Consider the following 26,404-nt stretch of genomic DNA (forward strand, 5'->3'; position numbering starts at 1 on the left):
TTTCAACTATTGGTTGGTGAGGCGACCCCTGCTCTAAATCATCCTTGGGTGTGAATGTGAGTGTAAACGTTTTAGTTTTGTTTTTTATGTTCCCTGCAATAGAAGATGGATAAATGGATGGATGAATATAGCATGTATTATTCAAAATATGTCCAAAAATAATTACAACATTCCTTTCCAAAAACGTACAAATAACACATCAAATTTGAATGTACAACAAACAATCATTTAAAAGTCAATAAATACAAAATTACTTGATATGGCAGCTGTCGTGGGTTTTGCCACTCTTGACAGTAGCCTATGCATAATATTGTTAGAAAAACATGTCAAGCACAGCTATGATGTGGAGACAGAGAAAACAATTAGGCCAATGAGGAGGAGTAGCAAGCTGGGGTAGAAGCTTCCAGCATGGTTGGAAAGGTCGAGTTTGCAGTCCTCATAGGGTGGCAGACAAGATGCGTAAGCCATTACATGGGCAATGTAGTTCTGTTCCTGGACCCCATGGAGGAGGTGGGACATTGGACCTTTGGCATATATAGCCACATCCTCGATGCCGTGGGTCTCTGAATCCAGAGGGACTGTAGCCTGTTGACGGTACTCATTACCCACTGAAGTAGAAAGGAAAAGTGGATTAGATTAACACGTTTGATGACATTTTAGTTTGGTGGTGTTCTGTGACATTTTTATCATGTAAAATGGGTGCCTTGGCTCAATAAATGTTAGGAAACACTGCACTTAACATCCAGGGCTCCACATCTTACACCACAAGATGGAGCTACTATATTACTTTGTACATTATAAAAGGCCAGCTGACAGTCCACTTACTTGAAATTGTTTCATTTACATCTGGACGAGTTCCATTGAACTGATATCCTGGACCATTTGCATATCCAGCAATGGTAAAGCGCTTTTTGTCCTCAGCCATTGAGCGGGAAACCCCTATAAGATCACGTGATGAACCAGTATCAGAAAGTGTTTCTCCACTTAACTCATGCACAGTGTAAAAGCATCACCTAAAACGGGATTTCCTCTGGCTGAATATCCGCCAAATGAGAAGACATGTGAGTGGTCTGCAGTGACTATAGACAGCGTGTCCAGCTCATTTGTAAGTTCAGCTGCTCGCCCGATGGCTCGATCAAACTCAATAGCCTCAGTGAGAGATCTTTTGGCCCTCCCGGCATGGTGACCGTGGTCTATTCTCCCCCTTAAATTTCAAAGACAAATGAATCTCAGGGTTACAAATGTGTTTAGGACATTCCAAAATTGCTGAAATTTCAAATAATCCATGCATAAAATGCAGAAACATGATATAACAGATAAAATAAATTTGAAATTAGCTTTGTTTCTATTTGCTTAGATACTGTATCTTCATTTTAATTGACATACTTTAAATAGTAATTATGCTCTGAAGTTGTGTCTCTGAATATAGACACAACCCCGAGTGAGGAATTTTTTTTTGACCTATATGACTCAGAAGAGATGACATCATCAAGCTAAGCTCTGACCATTGGTCGACCTAAGGCAGTGGTAGGGAACCCTGGTCATCGAGAGCCACTGTCCTGCCTGTTTTCCATGTCTCCCTCCACCAACACACCTGATTCATAAACAAGATGCTTCTACAGAGCTTGCTGATTAGCTGATCATTTGAGTCAGCTGTGTTGGAGTAAAGAGACATGGAAAACAGGCAGGACAGTGGCTCATGAGGACCAGGGTTCCCTATCCCTGACCTAAAGTAAAAAGTATCTTCTATTTATTTTTCAGCGTTTTTAGTTGTACCATCTGTGTTACTCATAGTATCAGAAAAAGATGCTTTAATATGAACCTTTTTCTGTTCTTACTACATAGCTGAGTTTATTGTTGACCAGTTCACATAACGCGTAGCACCTTGCATGTACTGTTGAGCAAAAACTCTACTCAATTTTCAATCCTGTTACTTTCAACCCTGTTATTAGCGTAACACTAAAATTTAATTAGCATTAAAAATAAAATGTAACTTTCTGAAATTGTAAACGATTTATTCAGCGAATATTTGCTTCTTCTTCTTTCTTTCTTTTTTTTTTTTTACTGTAGACTGTAAACTGTATGACAGGAGAAATTAAATATTTCATAAAAAGTGAATGACTGATGGTTAAGGTGAACAAAGGAAATTATATGTTGTTATTTTTTTTTCTTCTTGAAAAAAACAAAAAATAAAATCAATGTTCAGATTTTCAAAATATATTATGTTGATCTGTTTTATATGTCTAATTTGTGGTTGTATCTGATGTCAAACAATACTTATCTTCCACAAAAAGGAAATATCCTTTTGGGTTTTTGCTCAGAATCTTAATGGCTTTCTCTGTCATCTCAGTAAGGGATGGGTCGCTTAACGGATTGCGCTCCATCTCGTAGCGACAGTCCTTGGGCTCAAAAAGACCTAAAGATAGTAAGAAAATACTAGTTAAAAACAACATGGAAGATTGGAAGATGTTGATGTTTTGGTACCGCATACTTACCCATCAGGAAGTCTGTGTTTCTAGGATTGATATCGTCAAACTGTTTTTTGTTCCAAACATATTTTGCTCTCTGTTGGCCATGAAAAGTAACACAAATAAACCCATTACAGAAGTTGTGGATTGTCTGGTAAATAATGTTAGAAATGTTTAATGATAATGGAGGTTGCAAAGATTATTCCAAACAAGTGTATTGTAAACCACACCCCTTACCTTTTTATTCTTTAGCCACTCAACAATAAGGTTTTGTCCATCAACTCGATCTCCTCTTTCCCTGGGATATTCTGGGTCTTGCATGGCTCTGGGAATCATGTATTGTCGACCACCACCAAGTATGACCTTGATAAGGCACATTAGCAGTTTTAGCAGCATTAGTGTTTTGTTGAAGTAAACGATGATGAAGAACATGTGGCGTATAGTAGTAGAGACAATTTGAGTGAAATATGTATGCTTTCTGCTTTAAAACTTACATTTATCTCGACATTGTGAACAAGCTGGTATGCAATGTCTCGGCAGCCGTTTGCAACGGCCTCAGGGGAGAGATCCGAGTCAGCGTACCAACCTCGGTTAGCAGTGTGAGCATAAGTTGCACCTGGAGATGCATGCTGAACTCGAGTTGTAGTGACAATCCCAACTGATTTCCCTAAGAGAAAAAAAAACATGGTCATATGAATACACATGTAAGCTGATCATACCCAAAATGAAAAATATTGGCCCATGTAGCCGTTTTTCTCTGATATGTCAATCAAACAGCCTTTCTGCATTCAACATTCAAAGTAGTAGCAGTTGTTAATTATTAAATTAAATTGCATACCACCAAGTTTTTTTCATTTTGAATACACGTAATATAAAATCAGACCTCCTAAGATTTTTGCATGTTTAAGATAGTAAACAGCAATAAGCAAACATATATTCTATGCAACAAGACCCCACAAAATGCAAGTAAAATTACTAAGATGACTGTGATATATTTAAATTTACAGTATATCTATATCTAACGGCCTTCCATGTGTAAGCTGTGTAATTTTGGGTGGTGAGATGACTCAAAAATTCGGACGTGTTCCCTGTGCAGCAATTATTTTTCTTGCGTTCTCTGAATACAGTGTAATTATCTTGGATTCATTTGCCATCTCCTGTCTTATAAAAACTGAAATACAACCACACAATGAATGTGACGTCGTCTTCCTTTATGGTTTGCTGATGCGGCGCACAGTGAATGCGAAAACACCGTACTGTACTGCTTTTAAATGGTAATCCATGCTGCGTGCACCAAATTCAGGCCACTACACCATCAGCTGTGGGCCATTAAAGGAAGGCCTTCTGTACTGGCTGAATTAACTGTCAGAAGATAATGAAATAGTATAATTGTATTCCCATTCATTTATTCTCTTTAATAAGTGGAAGCACCGCACGGTGCATAGCCTTATAAAGATCTAGCCAAATGTCATTAAGCACTCAACTAAGCGTAACTGTAGTGTCCTAGCGGAGGTCAGTCAGTCTATTGAGTGCCAAACGACACGTTTGAAATCTATTAAATGAAAAAACATCAACTTTCTGCAATGAAATTGTTCAAAGCACAACTTTATTTGTTGCTTTCCAATATTTTTGAAAACTGTTTGGTAGGCAAAAAATGTACCTTACCCATAATGCGGCCCGAGATCTGCAAGCCGCTTATTCATAGCATTACTCTTGGCTGCATTGCCAACATTAGCTATTGTATGTGGATGTTAGGTGTTTGTTTGTTTGTTTGTTTGTTTGTTTGTTTGTTTGTTTGTTTGCTAGTCAATTAGATTTTAGCCTCTCTGTGCTGTCTTGTTAATCTAATCTGCCCAGGGTCTTCAATGGGACTGTTTACCAAATTCAAAAATTTTCCTTCCTCTGGTTGGTTGGTTAGAGCAACCAGATGATTATGTGGCATAGTTGTGGGCATTTTTGTATAGCATTGATGGTTTTTTTTTCTAATGGCGCCAGGATAGTGATGGTGTTAAGAGATGGATTAAGTTGGGTAAATCCCCAGTGTCATCGGTGTTATGTCTTTATAATCGTATACCGTACTTCACAATGATAAGGAGTATGCATGGTTCTAAATTCCATATGAAACTTGCAGTGAGGCAATTTGGAACAGTTTTAACATTTGACTTAGACTGATTGTGATAGCTCAAATTAATGATACCTGCTTGCTTGGCCCGATATAGCACAGATTTGACTTCGTTCCCATAGGTGGCACTGCAGTTGTACCTTGGAGTGGCAGCAGTGACTCCCAGGGTACCATAGTTGGCTTTCACTCCACATAGATATGCAGTAGCTGTGCCGGCACTGTCTGGCATTTGTTGGTCTACATTGTATGTCTGCAAGGTTGAAAACAACAACAACCTCATCACATTGTCAAGTTGTTTTCATTAAGCAAGTCCAAGAAGTAGGGAGATTTCAAACAGTATCCACTATTGATACAATTAAGGTATTGTCTGAGGTATTGTCATAATACTTTGTGGACATGAGTCCTGACCAATGACGGATTTAAGTATAGTATAGTATAGTATAGTATAGTATAGTATAGTATAGTATAGTATAGTATAGTAACATCATGTATTGAAGTTATAATGAGTGTGCTGACCTTAGACAATGCCAGGTGAGGGAAGGTATCCATGACCAAACTGGTCTCTTCTCCAGACTGTCCTGCCATTTGGCCTTTGAGAATGCGGGCAGCAGTAACTGTCGTTACTCCCATACCTGGAAGTAGAATGGACATTTAAATGTTGGATATCATTGACAACCAGACCACAAGACTGCTATTGCACTTTTATGAACTTCATAATGCTTCAATATTATTATGCCTTCTAAGGGACATATTGCAGTATTGTCGGCCTTGTTGGATTTATTCCTAACTTGTTTTCAAGAATATGACTGTAATGGGATGATTACAGGACATGCTATCAACAACAGGTACTGATAAAAAAAATTGTTTTATTTAAATAGCCGCTCTCAGCATGTACTTGTGGATCTGATACTAAGTTGTAAATGCACACATTAACTCATCGCTAAATTTGAAATAATATCAAATGTCAATTATTGACCTTGGCTCATAGAATAAACAGATGAGCAGTAAAAGCTACATATATTATGCATTTTGATATTAGATAGGAGGAAGAACAAGTACAAGAAGAAAATTAATCTTTAATTGCTCTTTATTGGAGACAGAAGTGGATAGAATCCAGAAAATTTATTTTACAGATAGGCCTACACGTGTTGCCAGATTAATATTGTGCACAGATACCGTTGACCGAAACGTTTCTGTTCTACATACAAGGTGCAGATACACTCATAGAAAATAACTGTGACAAAAAAAAAAAAAAAAAATGCTGTCAAAAAGACTTTTTGCAGAACAAGTCTCAAGTCGCCTCCCTCTGCCATAATACCTTCATTTTGCTATTTAATTCACACTAATTTGATCACTTCATTTGAGAACTGTACCACAGTCATTAAACTTTCACTTCCATGATCCAATGGCATATAATTACCTCACTAATTCAAAGAGGCTGTTTAATTAGGAAGATAATGTCTTCCCTCAACTCACCATCCCCTAGGAAAAGAATGATATTCTTGGCTTGGTGGAGATTAGGCTGAACGTTGAGAGCAGTGTGAAGAGCTTGCTTCCCTTTGTTGTTCCAGAAACTGGCATGGAGCTCTTCCTCTTTACAGAGGAAAGAAACAGTGAGTGAGTATCATCCAAATGTGGATTCCAACAATGAAAAACAATGAAGAATAATTTAGCATCAACTCTTTTGTATTCAGGTTTGTATGTCATCCCGGAATGCCAAATAGTCAACTCTAATCAATTATTAAGAAATAAGTGATAAATGTTTACCATCAACAGAAACAGTCCTCTGGATTGAAATAAAAATCAGTAAAGTGCACAAAACAAATATATGCTTCCCGGCCATGCTGTTGATGTTTTCTGAGTTTGAAAATAATGCACAGGGCAAAACACACCTTGGTCATTTTATAGCCACAGTTATGGAACAAAGGGCACATATATTTTACAACAGGCTAAAGAGAGCGTGCCAAGACACACGCACGCTTCTGAAGTAGGGATGCTAAATCAATAGTGTTTTTGGCCTTGCATTGGGTATTGTCCACAAGCTTTTCAATGGATGCAGCTCCCAGAAAACATGACCCGAAAAACGTAACTAGCATGCAACAAATGAAATTATTTATGTGACATTTATGATCTCCACGTGCAAATACAATCAGTTGCGCAAATACTGTTACATTGGGTGTGTCAGTGGTGTATTCTTATGCTCATAACTCTAAAGTTTCACATCTCCAGTAGATTACTTTATGGCCAGTTTATTGGAGTAGGCAGGAAAATGTACTAAAAGTAATAGTAATAGTACATCAAAGTACAGTACTATGACATGTAAAGTAAATTCAGAGTTTTGTTTCTAAAATACATTATAAATGTTTGAAGATAAAAACGTGCATGGACTGAGAAAAGTGTACAGTACAGTACTTTTTTTTTAGATACAATAAACCATTTCAATATTTCATGACGTTTTTGGGCGTGGCTACTCTGGCGATCAATAAATGGGCTCTCATTTGTAGCACTTTTCCACATACAAGGTCATCAACGTGCTTTACTGACTCCTCATTCACCTACTGATGACGCAGCATCAGGAGCAACTGGGGGTTCAGTATCTTGCTCAAGGACACTTTGACATGGAGTCACAAGGACTAAGGATCAAACCCACAACCTCTGTGTTGGAAGATGACCGCTCTACAACCTGAGATGTGCCAAGAACTGAAGAATTTCTCATTGGGCATGATGAATGAGGACGGTATGTGTAAATTTTTGGTAGATAACAGTCCTGAGAAGTCTTAACCAAATAGTGTTTATTTAATTTTGCTAGAGAGTTAGTTGTGCTAGACCAGAATTGCTCAACTTGGCACTGCTCTCTCTATATAGTGCTCCTTAAAACAACCACGTTTGTTTTCCTAAGATGGAACTCAAGGGGTAGCAGATAGAATGAAAACAACACAGGTCCTAGAATTGAACCCTGTGGAACGCCACACGTTCTATTATACACGTGAATTCTTATGGTACATCTTCGTCCGACCACTTTCTTTTTTTTTTCTCAACAGAGTTAGTATGAAGGGATTACACCAATCAAGAAATCAGACGATGTACCATCACAACAGCAATAGGTCAACAACTAAGCACACCAAATTCCCTGCAGCACAGACAGGCCAAGCAATGTTGCGTAATCACTTGCAGCTAATGATGGCCAAGCGGGGTGTATCATCACAAATCATTTGAGCCGGGCGTGTGTCTTGAACTCTGCCGAACCCCTGAGACTGACTCACCCAACCCCTGGGGTTTGGTCGAACCCGGGTAAGAACCACTGGTCTAAAACAAAAGAAAAGAAACCAAAACAAAGTATAGTAAAATAAAACTCATTATCAATCCATTAAAACAAAATCTTACGGTGCTTATATTTCATAGTAGCAATTTTCATTTATTTATCCAACTGAAAAATTGAAGGACAATTATTTAAAAACATACCGGTATTTAAAACATACCGGACAGTAAGTACTTGATTATAACAAATGAAGAATTAAAAAGAATATGCAAGCTCATAGAATAAAATGAATACTGTAATTAAGGTAGTGATCAATTTGTTTATTTTTTATATCAGACATTCTGCAAAAACAGTGTATAAAAATACATTTTGCATATAAAATACATTCACGGACAATTAAAATAGATTCGTGACAGCAACTCGGACAAACAAAGAAATTAACTGTGGTGCCTGTGAGATCCAGATTTGACACCATTACATTAAAATAAAATCCTACAAACCTGGAAAGACGTACAGTACCATTATAAATTCTTAAGGTCTATTGGTGTTACAGCTTGGCATGGCAAGTTGGCCCCTGGTTCAGAGTCCGGCCCCTCTATTCAGTGTCAACATGAGCATCAACAAAATGAACAGTGATCCTTCAGCCTCCTTGTCGCCTTCAAGTTATTCTTGGTGTGTCAGCCTCAGATTCATGTGTAAATAATCTGAATGAGGAAAGTAGGACAGAAACCTGACTAGCACGTGTTTGCTGACAACATTATGACAATATTGCTTTGAATAAAATACCCACATAAGGCTTTACATATTCCAACGGGTGGCAGGCATTTACTGAAAATATTGTTTGTTTTTCTTGTTGGCATATTTGCACAAGGTCTAAATTGTTGCTTGAATTTCAAAATGAGATGGCTCAATACACATTGACTTTAATGATTCCCTGCTACAAGGATGCTATGTACTTGCATTATTATAGATGATGCGTGTGGATAAACTTTGTGCGTGGATGTCATCTGGACAGCCAGAGGAGGCCAATTAGTCCAAATATTAGGGTTGAGGGCATGCTCACACACGCAGTGGATGTGTGTGAATGAAGTTGAGGGGGACAGTCTGTGTAGGGTTCCAAACATGCTGCATAGGCCATAACATGAGCCACATAGTTCTGCTCTTTGACCCCATGGAAGAGGTGAGCCATGGGGCCTTTGGCGTAAATGGTGACATCCTCGCCACCATGTGTCTCAGAGTCAAGAGGGACGGCGGCCTGCTGCATGTACTCCTCGTCATCTGCGAATAAAATAAGTAGAGAGAATGTAACTGAGCGCTACCCTTTTGAAACCACAAAGACAACACAGAAACAACATCAATCTTTGGCCTTGAGTTGAGATCTTTTGCCAATAAGATAATTAACTTTTCAACCATAATTGTGAGCCTCATTTGCCAGTGCAAGTATGGCCCATTCCAGTTCCACTCATTCAGTCCATATCGTTATGCTGGTCGGTGAAACATGTGTCCTTTTGGACACTGGGCGTATTTTTAGACACCCATGAACAGCTGTCTTTGCATCTTTGGACTGGATGAATGTTCAGTAAAATAAATCAAATCAGGGTCTGACAAATACTATACATTTTTACAAACAAATCCCTCAATATGCAATCACAAGGTACCAGATGTTGAGCCTGTCAAAACAGATGGTTTTACTACTATTTTATTGAGGCAGACAAAATGGCTTGTAAAAGTAATTCATCCAAAGAAAGAGTAACACACACCAAGTCTATCATGCAATGACTGAGTCAATGGTGTAGAACAGGAGAAGGAAGAACTGTGCTTGTAAAGTGTTCCACAAAGAAACCTTTTTTTTTTTAGTACATATACTGTACTTTTACACAGAAGAGTTTAAAACAAAATAGAAAAGGACACAGTGACTCCTATAAATATTATAGCTGAACTTTTGCTTCCCAGTGATTAAAAGCAAGCTATAATTAAATCAACAAACCCACGCACAGACAAGTTCTACATCTGAAAGTTATTATCATGTCCTTACAGTAATCCACCATCGTGATGTTCCCTCTGGTTCCATTTATATGCACATAACCAGGGCCGTTTGCGTACAGGATGCTGGTGAAAGGCATTTGGTCATCTGCTTTTTTTGGTGCTAGCCCTGGGTCACACAAAAAAAAAAATGGTGGTGAATGAGGATAATAATATACTTGGTCAAACAGAACATGGACTTAAATGATTCATACCAAAGATTGGATTTCCTCGGGGTGTGTTGCCGCCAAAAGTGAAGACATGAGAGTGGTCAGCCGTGACAACAGTCAGTGTATCAGATTCTCTGGTGAGCTGTGAAGCTCGATCAATCGCTCGGTCAAACATCACAGCTTCTGTCAGTGCAAGTTTGGCGATTCCATCGTGGTGTCCATGGTCAATTCTGCCTCGTAATGGAATAGGGGGTGTCAGGCGATTAATTTTTTTAATCATAATTAATCGCATGACTTCAATAGTTAACTTGCGATTAATCACAAATTTTATATCTGTTCTAATGTACAATAAAATGTCCAATAACAAGTTTTAATACTCTTGTTAACACAAAAGTGGAAACAATGTTAAACTAAAAAATGTTAAACTAATAGAAATATGGCTGCATCTTTTAGTCATTAATACAGTAACTTCATGATAATTCATAAAATTGAGTTAACATCAAAATTATGTATTGTACTGTAAAAATCGAGTGTGATATTGATTTGTGTTGGGGTCATTTTTTTGCCACTAGATGGCATAATTGCATTTGTAAGACGTTGGTGACTGCTCAGCGCAATTTTCTTGTCATATTAAGAGCGATCTAATCTTTAACATGAAATAACTTGTGAAATTCAGCTGATTTTTTTAATTGTAAAATACAACTTGACCCCAGTCTCCACAAATATATGCATTATTATTACATTTATTATTGAATTTTTTTGACGTGAACGTGTCTACTGCGTTGTGACTGGAATTCACCCAGTACAGGCTTTCCAAGTAAGTGGCGATCATTAATCGTGCATTCAAACACGTGCGGTGTTAAAGAAACTTTAAATTGACTCAAAATTAAGGCACTCATTTTGACACCGCCAAAAATAAAAAGGAACTTTTCTGAAGTTACAAGCATAGAATGCTCAAAAATGTCTTAGTACTATGAAGAATTAACATTTAGGGCCCTATTTTCCTTTCCAGTGTATATCTAGCGCAAAGCGCAGAGTTTAACTGTGCATTAATGGCGTTTTTCTTTCTTTAGGTATTTTTGTGTTGTTGTGTAGGTAAAATTTTGTGTTAACAGTTTAGTTGCCCCATTTTGGGATGGAAAAGTAGCCAGGTCCTGGCCAATTGTAGCGGCTCTCCTCATTTGCATTAAAATCAGGGTAGTTGCTGAGTTTGACGTTGCAGAAGCAGAAATAAGAAAATGAAAATAGAAAAGAAGAGCGCAGTCTACTTTTTGTGACCAAATTGTCAGGTGTGTCGGGGCCGAGGCAGCTCCATGTGCCAGAATGCCCAGTGAGCTGCAACATTGCCCCGAACACACAATGAAGTTGTGCCCACTTTTCAGGCCGAGCGCACGGCACCAATCTACCAAAATAGGGCATTCAGAATTAACTTGGTGCTTAGAGCTCAAACTACAATTAGTTCCTTGATTAACTGATTGATTGATTGATTACGTATTTCGCAATACTTCTGTCCAAAGTGCTATGCATTCATTTTATATATACTTTACAGGTAGATCAGTTCCAGTTTATCATTACATATCCTTCTTTTAATGCTAATATCAAGTAGCTACTCATCTTCCACGAAAAGAAAATATCCTTTAGGATTCTTGCTCAGGATCTGAATGGCTTTCTCCGTCATCTCCACAATAGACGGGTCCCGGGAGGTGTTTCTGAAAACTTCAAATCTCATATCCTTCGGCTCAAACAGACCTGGAAACACAAATGGGACATTCTAAATTTTGCTTAGAGTAGTATTTCAAATTGCACCATACACACACACAATTTGGATAAGGAAAAATGAACACAACAAAAATGTGCCAGAATTTCAAATTGAGGAAAAGCATTGATATTTAATGTAAAAATAAGTAATTTGGAGTTGGTTGTTGTTTGTTTGTTGGTCTGCTTTTAAACAACACCTAAAAAGTTTAGGTGGTGGAAAAATAAGTTTGAGGAAGTCGAGGGAATGTTAGGAAAACATGTTGTAAATAGACAAATTGTTAACAGGTGACTTTAACTGTCTACAAATGCCAAGTTGTTCACAGGCACGGAAGGTGAACGTTTTAATTAAATTGTATAGCATTATGATGGCAAAAGAACAAAAAACTGTATTTGGCCCATGGTAGTCTCCATAGTGTTCTAGAATCTGAAATGGCTGAAAATGAATATTGTACTACTTGTGATCTGCACTGAAAGTCATCAACCACTGCATCTATAAATAGTTGTGGACAGTTTCCTGTTCACAGCTTGTACAAATGCAAAGTAGTGTGGAGTTACCAGAAACGATGATGCAACAACATGGTAAACATGTGCTTCCAAACCTTCGTAATGAGTAGTATGCACTTAATAAAGAATAAGTTATTATTTTGCCTTTTATCAATGTTAAGGTGAAAATGCTTTCAAAGTGTCTAAGTAAAACTTTTGTTTACTGTATTTAGCCAAACAGAAGGTGACATGACGTGAGCCAGAAACGTGCCCTTGGGTTCTTATCACCCTTGTAAGGAGTTAAGGACATACAGCTATCAATTTACGGTATCATACTTTGATGACTTCATATAGCTGTTAAGATGAAAGTTGATGTGTTGTTTCTGAACCTTCCAAAGTTTCACAACATAAGATAAGATGGAACTGTCTATCAACAACTAGGTAGCCTGGACACAGTTATGCAAATATTGGATGTGTCATGTGCAGAATGTTGCCACTTGCCAGTGCATTTATGTAGTATAAACTTGCATTATGCCAGCTTGCCTGTCTCATTTGAACTGCAAGTTATAAGTTACCCACCCATGAGTCGATCAGTAGTTTTAATGTTTATTTCATCAAACTCCTTCCTGTGCCAAACATAGTGTGAATTCTTGTTCTGAAAGACACATTAGTGTACACATAAAACAAAGCACTGACAATATATACTTTAAGCGTCATAAATTGTACTATAGTAATTATGTAATTTTTTAAAGGGGAAATCAAGTCAAAAATTGTCTTTACAACATCGTCTATGCAACCCCATTAGTGTAAATGTAGCATTCTGATTAATATTGTGTTTGTGGAATATGAATTAAGCAGCAAAATCCACCCAATTGTATCCATCTCAAGGGGCAGCCATTTTGGACATTGCTTTCAACTAAAAATAACATCATAGTTTCTCAGGGCAAAGGAAACAACCAACCTGTTTTCTGAGTTTGGTTATGTGATCGTCGCAAACTGAGCTGTGATTGGTTATTACCCTGAGCAACTGTGATATAATTTTCAGTCAACAGTAAGTGATAAAATGGACGACCCCTGAGATGAATAAAAATGGGTGGGGGGTTTTCTGCTTAATTCCTATTCCAACAACAGAATATTAATCGGAATAGAACCTTCTATTATAAAGATTTTTTTTAATTGATTTCCCTTGTGTTATTTATTTATTTTTATTTTTTTTAAAGCGCTTTTGAAGCCATTTTAGATGACCTTACTGGTTTAGCCTTCAACCAGACGTCTATAAGGTTCCTCCTGTCTTTGCGGTCCCCCTTTCGAGAGTTGGAAGTTGGATACTCTGGGTCCGAAGTGCCTTTCGGCGTCATGTACATCCTCCCTCCTCCCAGGATCACCTTAAAGGGACACCAAGAGTCATTATATAGCTACTACTGCACTGCATGACACTTCTATTGTTTTTTTTACACTGTTTTCATGTATTAGTAAAAAAAAAAAAAAAAAAATGGTTTGAAGGAGACTGATGAGAAAGCAACACGAAAAAGTGGCTTGTAATTTGTCAAGTCAAGAAACACACAGGAGTTGGCAGGCTGACGGTCCTTGAATAAGGCTTCCTGCATGACGTTAGTCAAAATAGTATGTTGAAGGGCTCAGCTGAGCCAATTGGAAGCCTTGAATAGAAAACTTTGAGTAACCAGCTGTTGTACACTGGCTTTGGATCAGCTTGATAGACAGAATTGTCAACTGAGCAAGACTTTGTAACATGCCTGAAGGCTGTGCACAAGTATGCAAGTAATATTTACAGTATTTGTTTAAATCCTATAGAGTTAAGAACACAAACAACACATGTGCTTAATACCAACCCCAACAAACATTAAATCCCCTGATCATAATTATGACAATTTCTGCACATCTATCATGTCAATGTTCTTTGATTGTTTGCCAGACAATCATTTTGACTGTGAGGCAAATGCGCCACCGTAACAAATGCCTACTGACAATTCCAAACATCCAGGCATTACTGATATTTCCGTACCTTACACAGTGAAACAAATGGCATATTGTATTTCTTTTGTCTGTGAATAGCATACAAACCAGTACAAACTAGGCAGATTGTTATAGTAGTCAAACAACATTTTATCACATTTTGAAATCAAAATAATCCTCACAAATCAAATTACAACGATCCAAAATCCAATGCTGTACGTTCGAGGAAAGTTTGAAGTCTGATTGATCCCACTCTGATTGTCCACTTCTGACCTCAAAGCGTTTGGGGCAAATTACTAGTTACGCTAAACCTGTTGTTCAGGTTTACGCAGTTGGTCCAAATCGCGGGTTACACAAAGTTACTTACTTCGAATAACTAAATTAATGTCACAAGTAAAGAGTGCAAAGAGAGCCGGCAGCTTACCGTGGTGGAGTTTGTGTGACTCAATGATCCTAGGAGCTATGTTGTCTCGGGCAGGGTCACCCATGGCAAACGGGTCCTCGGTGTGGGGCCAGACAAAGCACGGCTCAAAGACCCCTTATGATGAACAGTATATATGGACAGACGTTTCCCTTGCCCGGACGCGGGTCACCGGGGCCCCCCTCTGGAGCCAGGCCCGGTGGTGGGGCTAGTTGGCGAGCGCCTGTTGGCCGGGCCTGCACCCATGGGGCCCAGCCGAAAACAGCCCGAAAAGGCAACGTGGGTCCCCCTTCCCATGGGCTCACCACCGGTGGGAGGGGCCAAAGGGGTTGGTGCATAGTGGGCTGGGTGCCAGCCAAGGGCGGGGACCTTGCTACACGATCCCTGGCTACACAAGCTAGCTCTTGGGACATGGAATCCGAGCTGGTGTGTGATGCAGAGAAATTCCGACTAGAATTGTGGGACTCCGGCAGCTGACAGGTACCGGCTGGCCAAGCGGAATGCGAATTCAGCAGTCGCTGAGGCAAAAACTCGGACATGGGAGGAGTTTGGTGAGGACATGGAAAACAACTTCCAGACGGCTTCGAGGAAATTCTGGTCCACCATCCGGCGTCTCAGGAGAGGAAAGCAGTGCACCATTAGCACTGTGCAGAGTGGAGATGGGGTGCTGCTAACCTCCACTCGTTGGTTGGAAAGCTCCTCGGTGGCAAAGCCCCGGGGGTGGATGAGATCCGCCCGGAGTTCCTAAAGGCTCTGGATGTTGTGGGGCTGTCGTGGTTGACACGCATCTACAACACCGCGTGGACATCGGGGACAGTGCCCCTGGATTGGCAGACCGGGGTGGTGGTCCCCTTTTTTAAGAAAGGGGACCGGAGTCTCACTGGTAAGGTCTATTCAGGGGTGCTGGAGAGGAGGGTCTGTCGGGAAGTCCAATCTCGGATTCAGGAGGAGCAGTGTGGTTTTCGTCCCAGACGTGGAACAGTGGACCAGCTCAACACCCTCGCCAGGGTCCTTGAGGGTGCATGGGAGTTCGCCTAACCGGTCTACATGTGTTTTGTGGGGAGTGTGGGGGGTGCTTCGGAAGTACGGAGTACCGAGCCCCCTGATACGGCTGTTCGGTCTCTGTATGACCGATGTCAGAGTTTGGTCCGAATTGCCTGCAGTAAGTCGGATTCGTTCCCAGTGAGGGTTGGACTTCGCCAACGCTGCCCTTTGTCATCGATTCTGTTCATAGCTTTTATGGACAGAATTTCTAGGCACAGCCGAAGCGTTGAGGGGATCCAGTTTGGTGGCCTCAGTATAGCATCTTCGTTTTTTGCAGATGATGTGGTGCTCTTGGCTTCATCAAGCTGTAATCTCCAACTCTCACTGGAGCGGTTCGCAGCCAAGTGTGAAGCGGTTGGGACGAGGCTCAGCACCTCCAAATACGAGACCATGGTCCTCAGTCAGAAAAGCGTGGCGTGCTTTCTCCGGGTCGGGGAGGAGATCCTGCCCCAAGTGGAGGAGTTCAAGTATCTTGGGGTCTTGTTCACGAGTGAGGGCAGGAGGGAGCAGGAGATTGACAGGCGGATCGGTGCAGCGTCTGCAGTGATGCTGGCTCTGTATCGGTCTGTGGTGGTGAAGAAGGAGCTGAGCCAAAAGGCAAAGCTCTCGATTTACCGTTTGATCTACGTTCCTACCCTCACCTATGGTCACGAGTTGTGGGTCGTGACCGAAAGAACAAGATCCCGGATACAAGAGGCCAAAATGAGTTTCCTCCGTAGGGTGTCCGGGCTCTTCCTTAGAGATAGGATGAGAAGCTCGGTCATCTGGGAGGGACTCAGGGTCGAGCCGCTGCTCCTCCGCGAAGCCAGTTGAGGTGGCTCGGACATCTGGCTCGGATGCCTCCTGGACGCCTCCCTGGAGAGGTGTTCTGGGCATGTCCCACCGGCAGGAGGCCCCAAGGATGACCCAGGACACGCTGGAGAGACTATGTCTCTCGGCTGGCCTGGGAACGCTTTGGGATCCCGCCGGAGGAGCTGGTTGAAGTGGCTGGGGACAAGGAAATCTGGGCTTCCTTCCTAAAGCTGCTGCCCTCGCGACCCGACCCCAGATAAGCGGTGGTAAATGTATGTATGGATGTATGGATGTATGGATGTATGGATGTATGGATGTATGGATGGATGGATGGATGGATGGATGGATGGATGGATGGATGGATGGATGGATGGAAATAAAGAGGTTTTGCAGTTAACGGTCTGTCCGTCAGATTGAAGACTGCCGGTGTCGGGGTCCTTTTTTCCCCCAACTTTGCAACTCCAATCTCCGAGTTCAAAGGGCTGTTCCCCTGCACACTTCCTGGTTTGAAGTTGCAAAAGTCTGACTCCCCACCTTCCTCTAGTCCTCGAATGCATCAGTAGACCGCCATTTTGACTTGTGACATAAACTCGGAATTGTCAATTCCTAGCTCCAAACAATGGCTCATAATTTGGGTGGAAAAAATTAAACAGTACAAGCATCATAAAAGTAACAGAGATGATCTCACATCAATGTCAACGTTGGTAACTAGTTGGGTGGCGATGTCCACACACCCTTGATGACGTGCACTACTGGGAAGATCCGCATCACTGTACCAGCTACGGCTGACTGAGTGTGCATAGGCAGCAGCTGGTGATGCGTGCTGGACCCGAGTGGTGGTCACGATACCAACTGATTTACCTGGACAGGAAAGACAAGACGGGATTTGTTAACATAAAAAACAAAACTAAATTATATTTAGCTACAAGCAGACATGCTGATAATGTTTGACACGCTGACATGACCTGCTATATATTAATAACTGAAGCATTCTACTTTTATGTATTACAAGGCAACATCTTTAAAATTTTTAATAGAGAATATTAGCAAGGTTTAACATAAATATGTAACAAGCTGTACTTTAGGGAAGCTACAACAAATCCATCTTACTCTAAGACTGGGTCAGTATCATGAAAACTGCTGTTTTATAGCGCTCCTATAACGTTTGCTAAATGCAAAATGATCTCCTAATTACGCCTACTGTGAACATTGAACTATAACCGTTGTTAGTCCAATAACATGCTTATCACAATGTTGTTGTATTCATCTTATTATACAGATAAGAATCACTTGAACCTCCTGACACTTTACCTTTGGCTTTTGCTCGTCTCAGCACAGAGTAGACCTCGTTGCCAAAGGTGGTGTTACATTCATAGGCCACCGCATTGCCGCTCAGTCCAACAGTTTTGGCGTTAGCTTTCACTCCACAGTGGTAAGCTGTAGCTGTGCTCGCACTGTCTGCCACCTGCTTGTCTACACTGTAGGTCTGGTGAGAAAAAATACATTAGCTAAAAACAAACAAACAAAATAAACAAAACAGTATAGGCTAACTAAAAAGACACTGACTGACACTTGCCAATCTAGCTAACATGACAATGCTATGCTATAACAATGCTAACAGAGGTGATAGTTTCTTTGTGAAGACAGAATTTTTGCAGATCTTTTTGTGATTGTGCGAGTAGGCCTATAAAGGTATGGGACATGTGTCTGTCAGCTTTTCAGAATGTATTTGAATTTCTTACTGCAGAACCAAAAGTAACCCTATATGTTGCATTTTTTAACCCTTTAAAAACAAACATGATATTCAATACAATACATTTTGAGCACTCTATTTCATGAGTATAGTCTAATATTTGTTTCCCATTCAAACCCGGACGTATATGATATGACACATGCATTGCATGGATAATCCATTAGAGGGCAGTATCACCCAGCTCATGGCTGTCCAGCAACCTTGCAAGATCGCCCCAATTGAGAAAGGAGAGAGAGACACCAATACTTATTAATAGTAGGAAATGTTCTTTCAGATTTTTGGAAATACTAATGTGTTTGATACATCTGTTTATTATTACATTTTTGACAGCTATAAATGTACAAATTTAAAGCACTAATTGTGACCAGATGGATCAAATATGACACAAATTAAAAGTCATATGTGGAAGTTGATTTTCAAAAAAAAAAAAAAAAAAGTTTTGGGTTTGTTCTAAAAGACCAATAAATACTCTATTTACAAAGAATCAGAATGTTATTTCATATATTTCATGGTTCAGGCTTTATAGGGTTAAAGATAAACTGAACCCAAGATGCAAAAACTTTCTGCTGTATTTTAAATATGCATATCCTTATGGTCAGCTGCGGTTTACTTAAATCTAGCAAGGTTTTTATTCTATTTAAAAAAAAAAAAATTAAAACACCACATCTACTAACTCATCTTTAGGTTTTTTCACTCTTGCAAGAATGTGAGTTTGCGAGAATGTGACATATATTCACCAATCCTTGCCCACTTTAATTACTAAGAAACACCATGCAGTTAGTAAATATTCAGCAATGACAAGCTATGTATTGGATTTCATTACAAGCATAAAAGCTACATTATAAGTCATGATCATCTACATGCACGTGCTGAGTTGCGAGCCAATCTGTATTTTTGTAGTTCTCTTTCACATCAAAAAGTCACTGTACAACTCATTTACTCTTTTACTCTCTGATTTCTATCTCAGACAGGGTGTACTGTACACAAGATCAAATGTCTAACACTCCTTTTAGGTTGCAGGTCAAACTGACCCATTGCAAAAAACAACAACAACTAAAAACAGTAAGTGTCGTAGCTCAATGAGCTATATAAATATTAACAGGGTTGGGGGAATCCAGGTCCAGAAAGTAAAAACCCTGCCACAGATTGGCTTTAACCACAGGTGCTTCTACTAACTGGCAGATAAACAAGCTCATAAAAGCACCTGTTGAGTAAAAGCACCTCTGGCTAAAGTCAAACTGTTTCAGGGTTTGTTTTTTTCTGGACCTGAACTCCCCAACCCTGAATATTAATGAATGGTGATTATTGAAATTAACAATTAGATCTTTTTTTCTTTTTACGGTTATTTGTGTCCGAAACTTTGGATAATGGGTGAAATTGACCCAGTAACTCAATTGCATTTTCTGACAAGCCAACGTAACTAGAAGGTTAACGCCATTGCTCTCAATGCTCTTCCAGCCGACATAATTCAATAGGCTGCTGTATTAGCAGTCGAGGTGCTTCAACGTCAGTTCCGATCTACAGCTGAAACATGGTTGCTGCCCTTAGTTTGATGAATTGCTATTTATTTTTATTTTTAATCCACAGATATATTATTAATTAGAGTAAAGTGGTCTCTGCTATCTGCGGAGGATAGAGGGCCAGCAAAATTGTTACGAATGGGTGAACCTGTGGATGCCGAACTGCGAGTATAATCGTACTGGTTTTACAAGTACTAGTACATACTACAATGTATTCTTGCTTTCAAACTTTTTGGGTGTTAGTTTCCCGTTGAAAAAGATGCAGAGGAATATTTCTGAGAAAGACAAATTAGACCTAGCACATGAGAAAATACAGTATTTAACATCTAGAGTACAGCTTTAAATGTTCCTTCTCTCTATGATTATCATAATTAAAGACTTATGTTGGATTCAACTTTGATCCCACCTTAAAGCCATTTTCTCTTGTGTTGCCCCAATGTCAGCATTTCTTTGAAACTAAAACTGTTGACTTTACCTATATTTGAGGGTCAAAGTCTTAGTGAGAAGGCACAAGGGCAAGAGGCAACACATAAAGAAAGGAAATAAAAATTTCACACACAGACACATTAACAACTGAGCTTTCTTTAACGTACAATACTGTATGTACTGTATGTATTGTGTATGTATTGTGATTAAATTCGGTTCAGTTTTGATTTAGAGTTTCACAGAAGTATGAATTAAAATAAATTCAGCACATGAATATAGCAAAATATTTTTAATTGATTAAATATGTAGTGTTAATGTGTTGTCACCTTAGAAAGTGCCACATATGGAAAGGTGTCCATTGCCAGTACTGTCTCCTCCCCTGCATTGCCCTGCATTTGACCTTCCAGAATTCGAGCTGCTGACACAGTGGACACGCCCATCCCTGGAAGACAATGACTGACAGGTTGCAGAGTCGCTCATTGATTTTGTTTAACTTTCTTAACTGAAGTTCCTTCTGTGCTTCAATTGAAAAGAAAAAACAGCCTTCAATAACGTACATACAAGATTTTAAAAAGAAGAAGAAGAACATAGGCAGAATAGTGTCGAACAATTTATCTGAGGTAATCACACAAACAAGCTGTAAGAATCGCAAATAGGAAGATTTGGTTTGTTTGAATCACAAATCATATTCCTAGATTCCTTTTTTCAATTTTAAACAAACATTTTGCAGTTTGAACATGCCATTTAAGCTTCCATTTAGAGTAGTATTTCATTTTTATTAACAGATTTAGAAGACTTTGTTAAAGACAGACACATGATGATGATATACTGTAGGTTTATTTTCTGGTTATTCTTTTGTATATTCTTGTCAGTTAATGACTTCACTGTCCCTTGAAAGTTTCCAAAGGTCTCTGTTTATGAGCATCTAAAATCCAAACCAGACATTCCTCCCCTTGTTTGAGAAGAAAAAAAAATGTTTGTTTGAAGAACTCTGGCTATTCCTGTCAAATTGAGGTATAAAGAGGATTTGACCACCTTCCAAGTAAATAAAGTCAATGCCATTAATATCAAGTGCAGATGAACCTGCGCATTTAAGTCAGTGGTTTTCAGACAGAGCAGCACTTGGCAAGTATTAAGACCACTGTTTAAAGAATAACCCATGAGTCAACATGTGCAAAGTTACTGCTGTGCAACATCACAGAACTTACTGTACTGTACAGCATTGGATAGCTTATGTTTAGCTTGCATTTGCTTATGAGTTTTTTCCCCTAGAACAATTAGTGTTCCATCCATTCAACTATTCTCTGTACCACTTTTCCTCACTAGGCTCACGAGTGCAGTGGAGCCTATTTTACCTTCAAAGGTATTGTAATTTGTAACAGTAAGGCTAACTCTTTAATTTTTGCTGTATAATGAAAACTTTTGGGGATAAATATAAGATTCTATTTCCAAGTATTTATATTTGGATTGTATAAACATGTAATAAAACTTGAAAGATAGCACTTTTTGTTTAACTCCACCAATTTTCCATTTCCAGGCCTGATTTCTTTCCCATTTGTATCGTATTACACTGATCATTCAAACAATATCACTGAATGTCTACGCTGAGTTTCACATTTGGGTTTTGTCTACAAGACTACAGAATAAGACTAAAACTAAGACTACATTTATACTATGTAAAACTACAGCAATTGAGCTGTCTAGGGATGGAAAAACAAGCGATTTTGAAAATTTGGGAAAATGGAAAATCTGATCAAATCGGAGCCATAAATATTGGCCATAGTCAGAACTATCATTTAGATTTTCCAAAGAAACCACGAGTGTACAAAGTAACAGATGTTGCACGGGTAGACTAATCAAAACAACAGTACATGATGGTAGAAACATTGAGAGAGCTGTAAAGAAAGACCCTATAACATCTGCTAGTGACATCAACAATAACCTCCAGAAAGCAGGGGGGTTGGAGGACGGTATTTACAGTATGCGTAAGACTTGAAAAAAAGTGCATATATATATATATATATATATATATATATATATATATATATATATATATATATATATATATATATATATATCTTAACCACAGTTAACCACATATCTTAACCACAGTTCTGTAACCCCCCCCCCCCCCCCCCCACACTTCAGTTTCATTGCCGAAAGAGGTCACATCTTGTAGATCTAATCTGACAACCATGGCTTCACTAATCGGCATCGCCACCTGAATTGCCGCTCTACATCCTAAACCCCTGCTGCAAAGAGGTCCTCATCCCTGAATGACATAAAGGAGAATCTGTCACACAATGTCATTATGCATTTAGAATGTCTGGCCACCTGATAAATATAAACCTGCATATCAATGTTTAGTTAAGCTTTTAGGATCAACGTAACCCGTAACCTTTGTCAATATGGTAGACATTTGATGACTAATAATAGGGGTGAACAGTTAACTATATTTAAGATAAAACAGATGTAAAATAGACTTCACAGGTTAAAAATACTTTGAGAAAGGCCTTTCCTGGTCCAGCATGACTGTTCCAAGGCAAGGTCCATAAAGATATGCATGGATGAGTTTAATGTGGAAGAAATCCCTGAGACTCAGCGCCATCAAATACATATGGAATATAAGGCTCGAAATATTTTTTTCTTCTTTACAGTACAGTTGTTAATCAGTGAATTCATTTGAGGAGCAACTTTCTAATTTCGTGGAGCTATTTTTTTTGCAGGTTAATCCCAAGGTCCTGAAGCAAGGATTATATTAAACAATATACAAATCTGACAATATCACAAATGAACAATTGGTTTTCTTTTTCATAGAATCAACCGTTTTTATTTCTTAAATTCACATTGTGTATAGCAGCAAGCTATTTTCTTGTAAAGGCTAAATTGATTACATTTATTGTGCCGACCTCAGGCAATCAAAACTCAGGAGTCTATTTAGAAAATAAACAAATAACATAACTGATATTAACAATATTAGTTCCAGTCAACTTCTGTGAAAAGTGTATTTCATCACCCAAGCAATTTCTGTGTTTAACGCGCTAGCTTTGGCAATTGTTCGTTAGCTTAGCCATTAGCATGGCTTCTCCGTCTTTATTTGTAATCTCTTCATGTGAATGATACTTGTCAGAAGTGTAGTTTATTCACCTCCACGGAGGGCGATTATTGATGATTTAGGAGCGACTCCGCAACGTATTTAGGCGGACTAGCAGCCAGCCGAAGCTCTGTGCAAGCTAGTAATTGCGGCATAAGTAGCACAGCATCAATCTTAGGTTAGTTTAGCTTCTTTTTCTCATCATGAGGATAATACTCGTCAGAAATCAATAATTTAGGGGCGACTCCGCAACGTGTTTAGATGCACTAGCAGTCAGCCGTAGCTCGGTGCTAGCTAGCTGCTGCAGCATAAATAGCACAGAGCTTCTCTCGAACTCATGTTAGGTTACGCTAGCACGGTGAAGTTTTTCTGGAACAGAATATCTTTAAAATGTTTGCTTCAGTTTTGCCATTCAATGTGTTTCGATGAGGCACACAATGCAAGTTTTATACTTTACTGTGATGTGAAACCGCTTATTTTGACCCTTAGGACACTAAAAGCAAGCCTGGATCATGTGTCCACCATCAGTGACCTCTGACCTGACAAATGTTCAATTGTCCTGATGTACTGGAGAGGTCTACATATTTTAACAAACTCATTCTAAAATCTTATTTTTGATCTTGCCATATGAGTAGAAACTGTTATATTAGCAAAGGAGAGATCAAATCCATATCCTTTGTTGTTATTTTGTTTTGACTATATGTACAATGGCCAGTTGTCATAATTTTGTCTGTATCTAGAGTGGACTTCAAATTTAGATGCCAATTTGTGGCCAATTCCACGTTACATTGTTGATTCACTCCACCCAGAGTTATATTTATTGGAATTAATCCTATAGGATTAATCTCGATCCCAGTACCCTGATTAATATGTAAATCAGGGTACTGGGACCCTGAACCTCAGTCAGTCCAACACGCAATCTGTGCCAAATGGATAGTACAGGCTGCCATTTTCCTGCTGAGTACATGCACATGGCCCCCTTATTTCATCCACTCAGTCCAATGTGAACGAGTACTTATCGACTACCCACACATACACATTGTCCTGCATTTAAAATTGAAAAGCTCTACCTTTCTACAGTTTGTCATGCTGTATTTTGAATTTACCCTTGACAGAGACTACATTAGTTTGTAGAATGTATTCTAAAAATAATGAAAAAACAAAGGAGGAAAAAAACGATACCATCTCCGAGGAACAAGATTAAGTTTTTGGCCTGGTGCTCTCGAGGGCGGAGTTTCAACGCAGCATCCAGCGTCGCCTTGGCCTGGGCATCCCAGTAGGCTGGTTCTCTTTCATGTTCGTACTGGACTGTGAAGATGACCAAGAATGCTGTAAGTGTCTGTGTTAAACATATGGCTGGATATTAACACAAAAGAAGATATTAGGAATATTATTGCTTTGCCTGAAGCCTAAAGTCTAGCGTATCAAAAATCATTGACCGGCCTAGTACTACATACTTAACCTACCCACCTGCTGCTCATTTCAACCTGAACACAATCAAACTAAAACAATCAAGACACTAAGGCACACAGATGACTGAAATACTAATTGTTAACATCCCTTCACTGTCCATAAACAGGTAGACACGGGGAAAAAAAGGTGATCCACGCCACTTTTATCCAAGTGGAAGATTGCTCTCTCTGCTTACTGAGGGACAGTCTGTGCTCACACACATTACCATTCGAGTTTACCTGCATCTGCACACACAGTGCTCGAAATAGCCTAACCACAGGGACCACTAGTATCCGTGTTGACTCCTCACCTTGGCTTTCCACAGCAGCCCAATCCCCTGCCAGCAACATAGTTCCCAGAAGAATGAGTGGGAGATTCCGAGGCCAGCGATGTGGCGTCTGCATCCCTGGTGTGATGTGATCTGGAGGCTGGACACGGCCGGTTTTCAGAAGGAAACGCCAAAAACAAAAAGGCAGAAGCACATGGAGAGCGAGACCTGCCTTTTTAAAGCCCCGCTGGGTGTGTAGTAAGGAAGGGCCCTCGTCAGCTCATAGGCTTGGAGAGAATGTGAGAGAGGGAGGAACCCAAGAGAGAGAGAAAGAGAAGGAGCCGGAGACCACACAGGAGTACTGTAGCATCACATCCCATCTGCACCCTCTCTTTATTGTTTTAAAGGGGTTACTTTAATGCAGTCCTCCCCTTTACCCCCTCACACAAATGCGAGTGATAGAAACTTGAATGGGCCCTTGATGTGGTAAATGTCTACCAGCAGCATGCAGCCGGCTTACATATGGGAGAAAAATGAGTAGGAGGGAAAACCACCACACCATTTTTGTTGGCATCCACTACAAGACAAATCACAACCATTTCTCTTTCCATTTCTTCCCCCTTCCCCTCGAAAAGAAAGTTCATGCCTTTCTTGCGAATGATTGAGTCTTGATGTGCTCTGCTTCATATGAGTGGAAAATGGTTGCATTTCCATTCCCACCTCCAGCTTTGCATTTAAAACAGACCAATATTCTCCCTCTCACCAAATCAACTTTTATTTTTCCACTTTAAGCATTTTTCTGCTGTGACTTAGCAGAGACCGCCTGCAGCATGGAAATGCTTCTCTCAAGCACGAGAGCTAACGTGTGAAATGAGGTGATTTGACTTGTTCAACACGGCCAGAGGAATCGCATTTCAGGCGAGCGACTCTCACCTCGTGAACCTCATTACAGCATCTTTCCTTTCTGCCAACCGCTCAGCCGTTGCCAACAAGGCTTTATGGTTAGTCAAGTGCTTAATCAAAACCGCGCTCAAACTGTACTGTAGAGTTGCGATCTGGGTAAAAGAGGCCAGGACCACATGAAATGGGAATACCACTGGCGGCATGCATGAACATGATACAGTAACTTGTAAAGGCGTGCTCCTCTGTCCATTCGCCATGGATCGGCCCCTGAGAGAACGTCCAAAGCATAAGTGTATATAGCTGTTGGCTGTTTGCACTGTGGCTCATCCATCCAGGCAAAGCTGCATACAGTCAGTTATTATAGCAGCTGCCTGGACTTGTAGAATGGCAGTGAACTAACTCTGAGTATTTTTTTTATGGTGGTTTTCCAGCATTCTAAAGGTAACATAATATTGCGTCTTTTGTTTTTATCTCA

At 39.7% G+C, this 26,404-nt stretch overlaps 2 protein-coding genes across 2 annotated transcripts; both read right to left on the bottom strand.

The window, feature by feature from the left end:
• Nucleotides 1-336: 336 nt before the first annotated feature.
• LOC147165734 (intestinal-type alkaline phosphatase-like) lies at nucleotides 337-6,433 on the bottom strand. Its single transcript, XM_086089077.1, has 11 exons — nucleotides 6,358-6,433; nucleotides 6,067-6,183; nucleotides 5,107-5,222; nucleotides 4,666-4,840; nucleotides 2,963-3,135; nucleotides 2,706-2,831; nucleotides 2,496-2,565; nucleotides 2,278-2,416; nucleotides 1,014-1,204; nucleotides 826-939; nucleotides 337-608 (listed from the first exon to the last, which is right to left on the bottom strand). Exons 1-11 carry the CDS (start codon nucleotides 6,431-6,433, stop codon nucleotides 337-339), a joined length of 1,569 nt encoding a protein of 522 aa, XP_085945203.1.
• A 1,715-nt stretch (nucleotides 6,434-8,148) lies between these two features.
• Nucleotides 8,149-25,252, bottom strand: alpi.1 (alkaline phosphatase, intestinal, tandem duplicate 1). Its single transcript, XM_086089022.1, has 11 exons — nucleotides 25,069-25,252; nucleotides 24,489-24,614; nucleotides 20,539-20,654; nucleotides 17,825-17,999; nucleotides 17,202-17,374; nucleotides 13,533-13,667; nucleotides 12,862-12,937; nucleotides 11,656-11,790; nucleotides 10,087-10,278; nucleotides 9,885-10,001; nucleotides 8,149-9,127 (listed from the first exon to the last, which is right to left on the bottom strand). Exons 1-11 carry the CDS (start codon nucleotides 25,160-25,162, stop codon nucleotides 8,853-8,855), a joined length of 1,614 nt encoding a protein of 537 aa, XP_085945148.1. The 5' UTR covers nucleotides 25,163-25,252; the 3' UTR covers nucleotides 8,149-8,852.
• Nucleotides 25,253-26,404: the final 1,152 nt, after the last annotated feature.

The sequence above is a fragment of the Leptonotus elevatus genome, chromosome 11 (genome assembly GCF_054856555.1).
Source record: "Leptonotus elevatus isolate MCC_2025b chromosome 11, RoL_Lele_1.0, whole genome shotgun sequence".
NCBI lineage: Eukaryota > Metazoa > Chordata > Actinopteri > Syngnathiformes > Syngnathidae > Leptonotus > Leptonotus elevatus.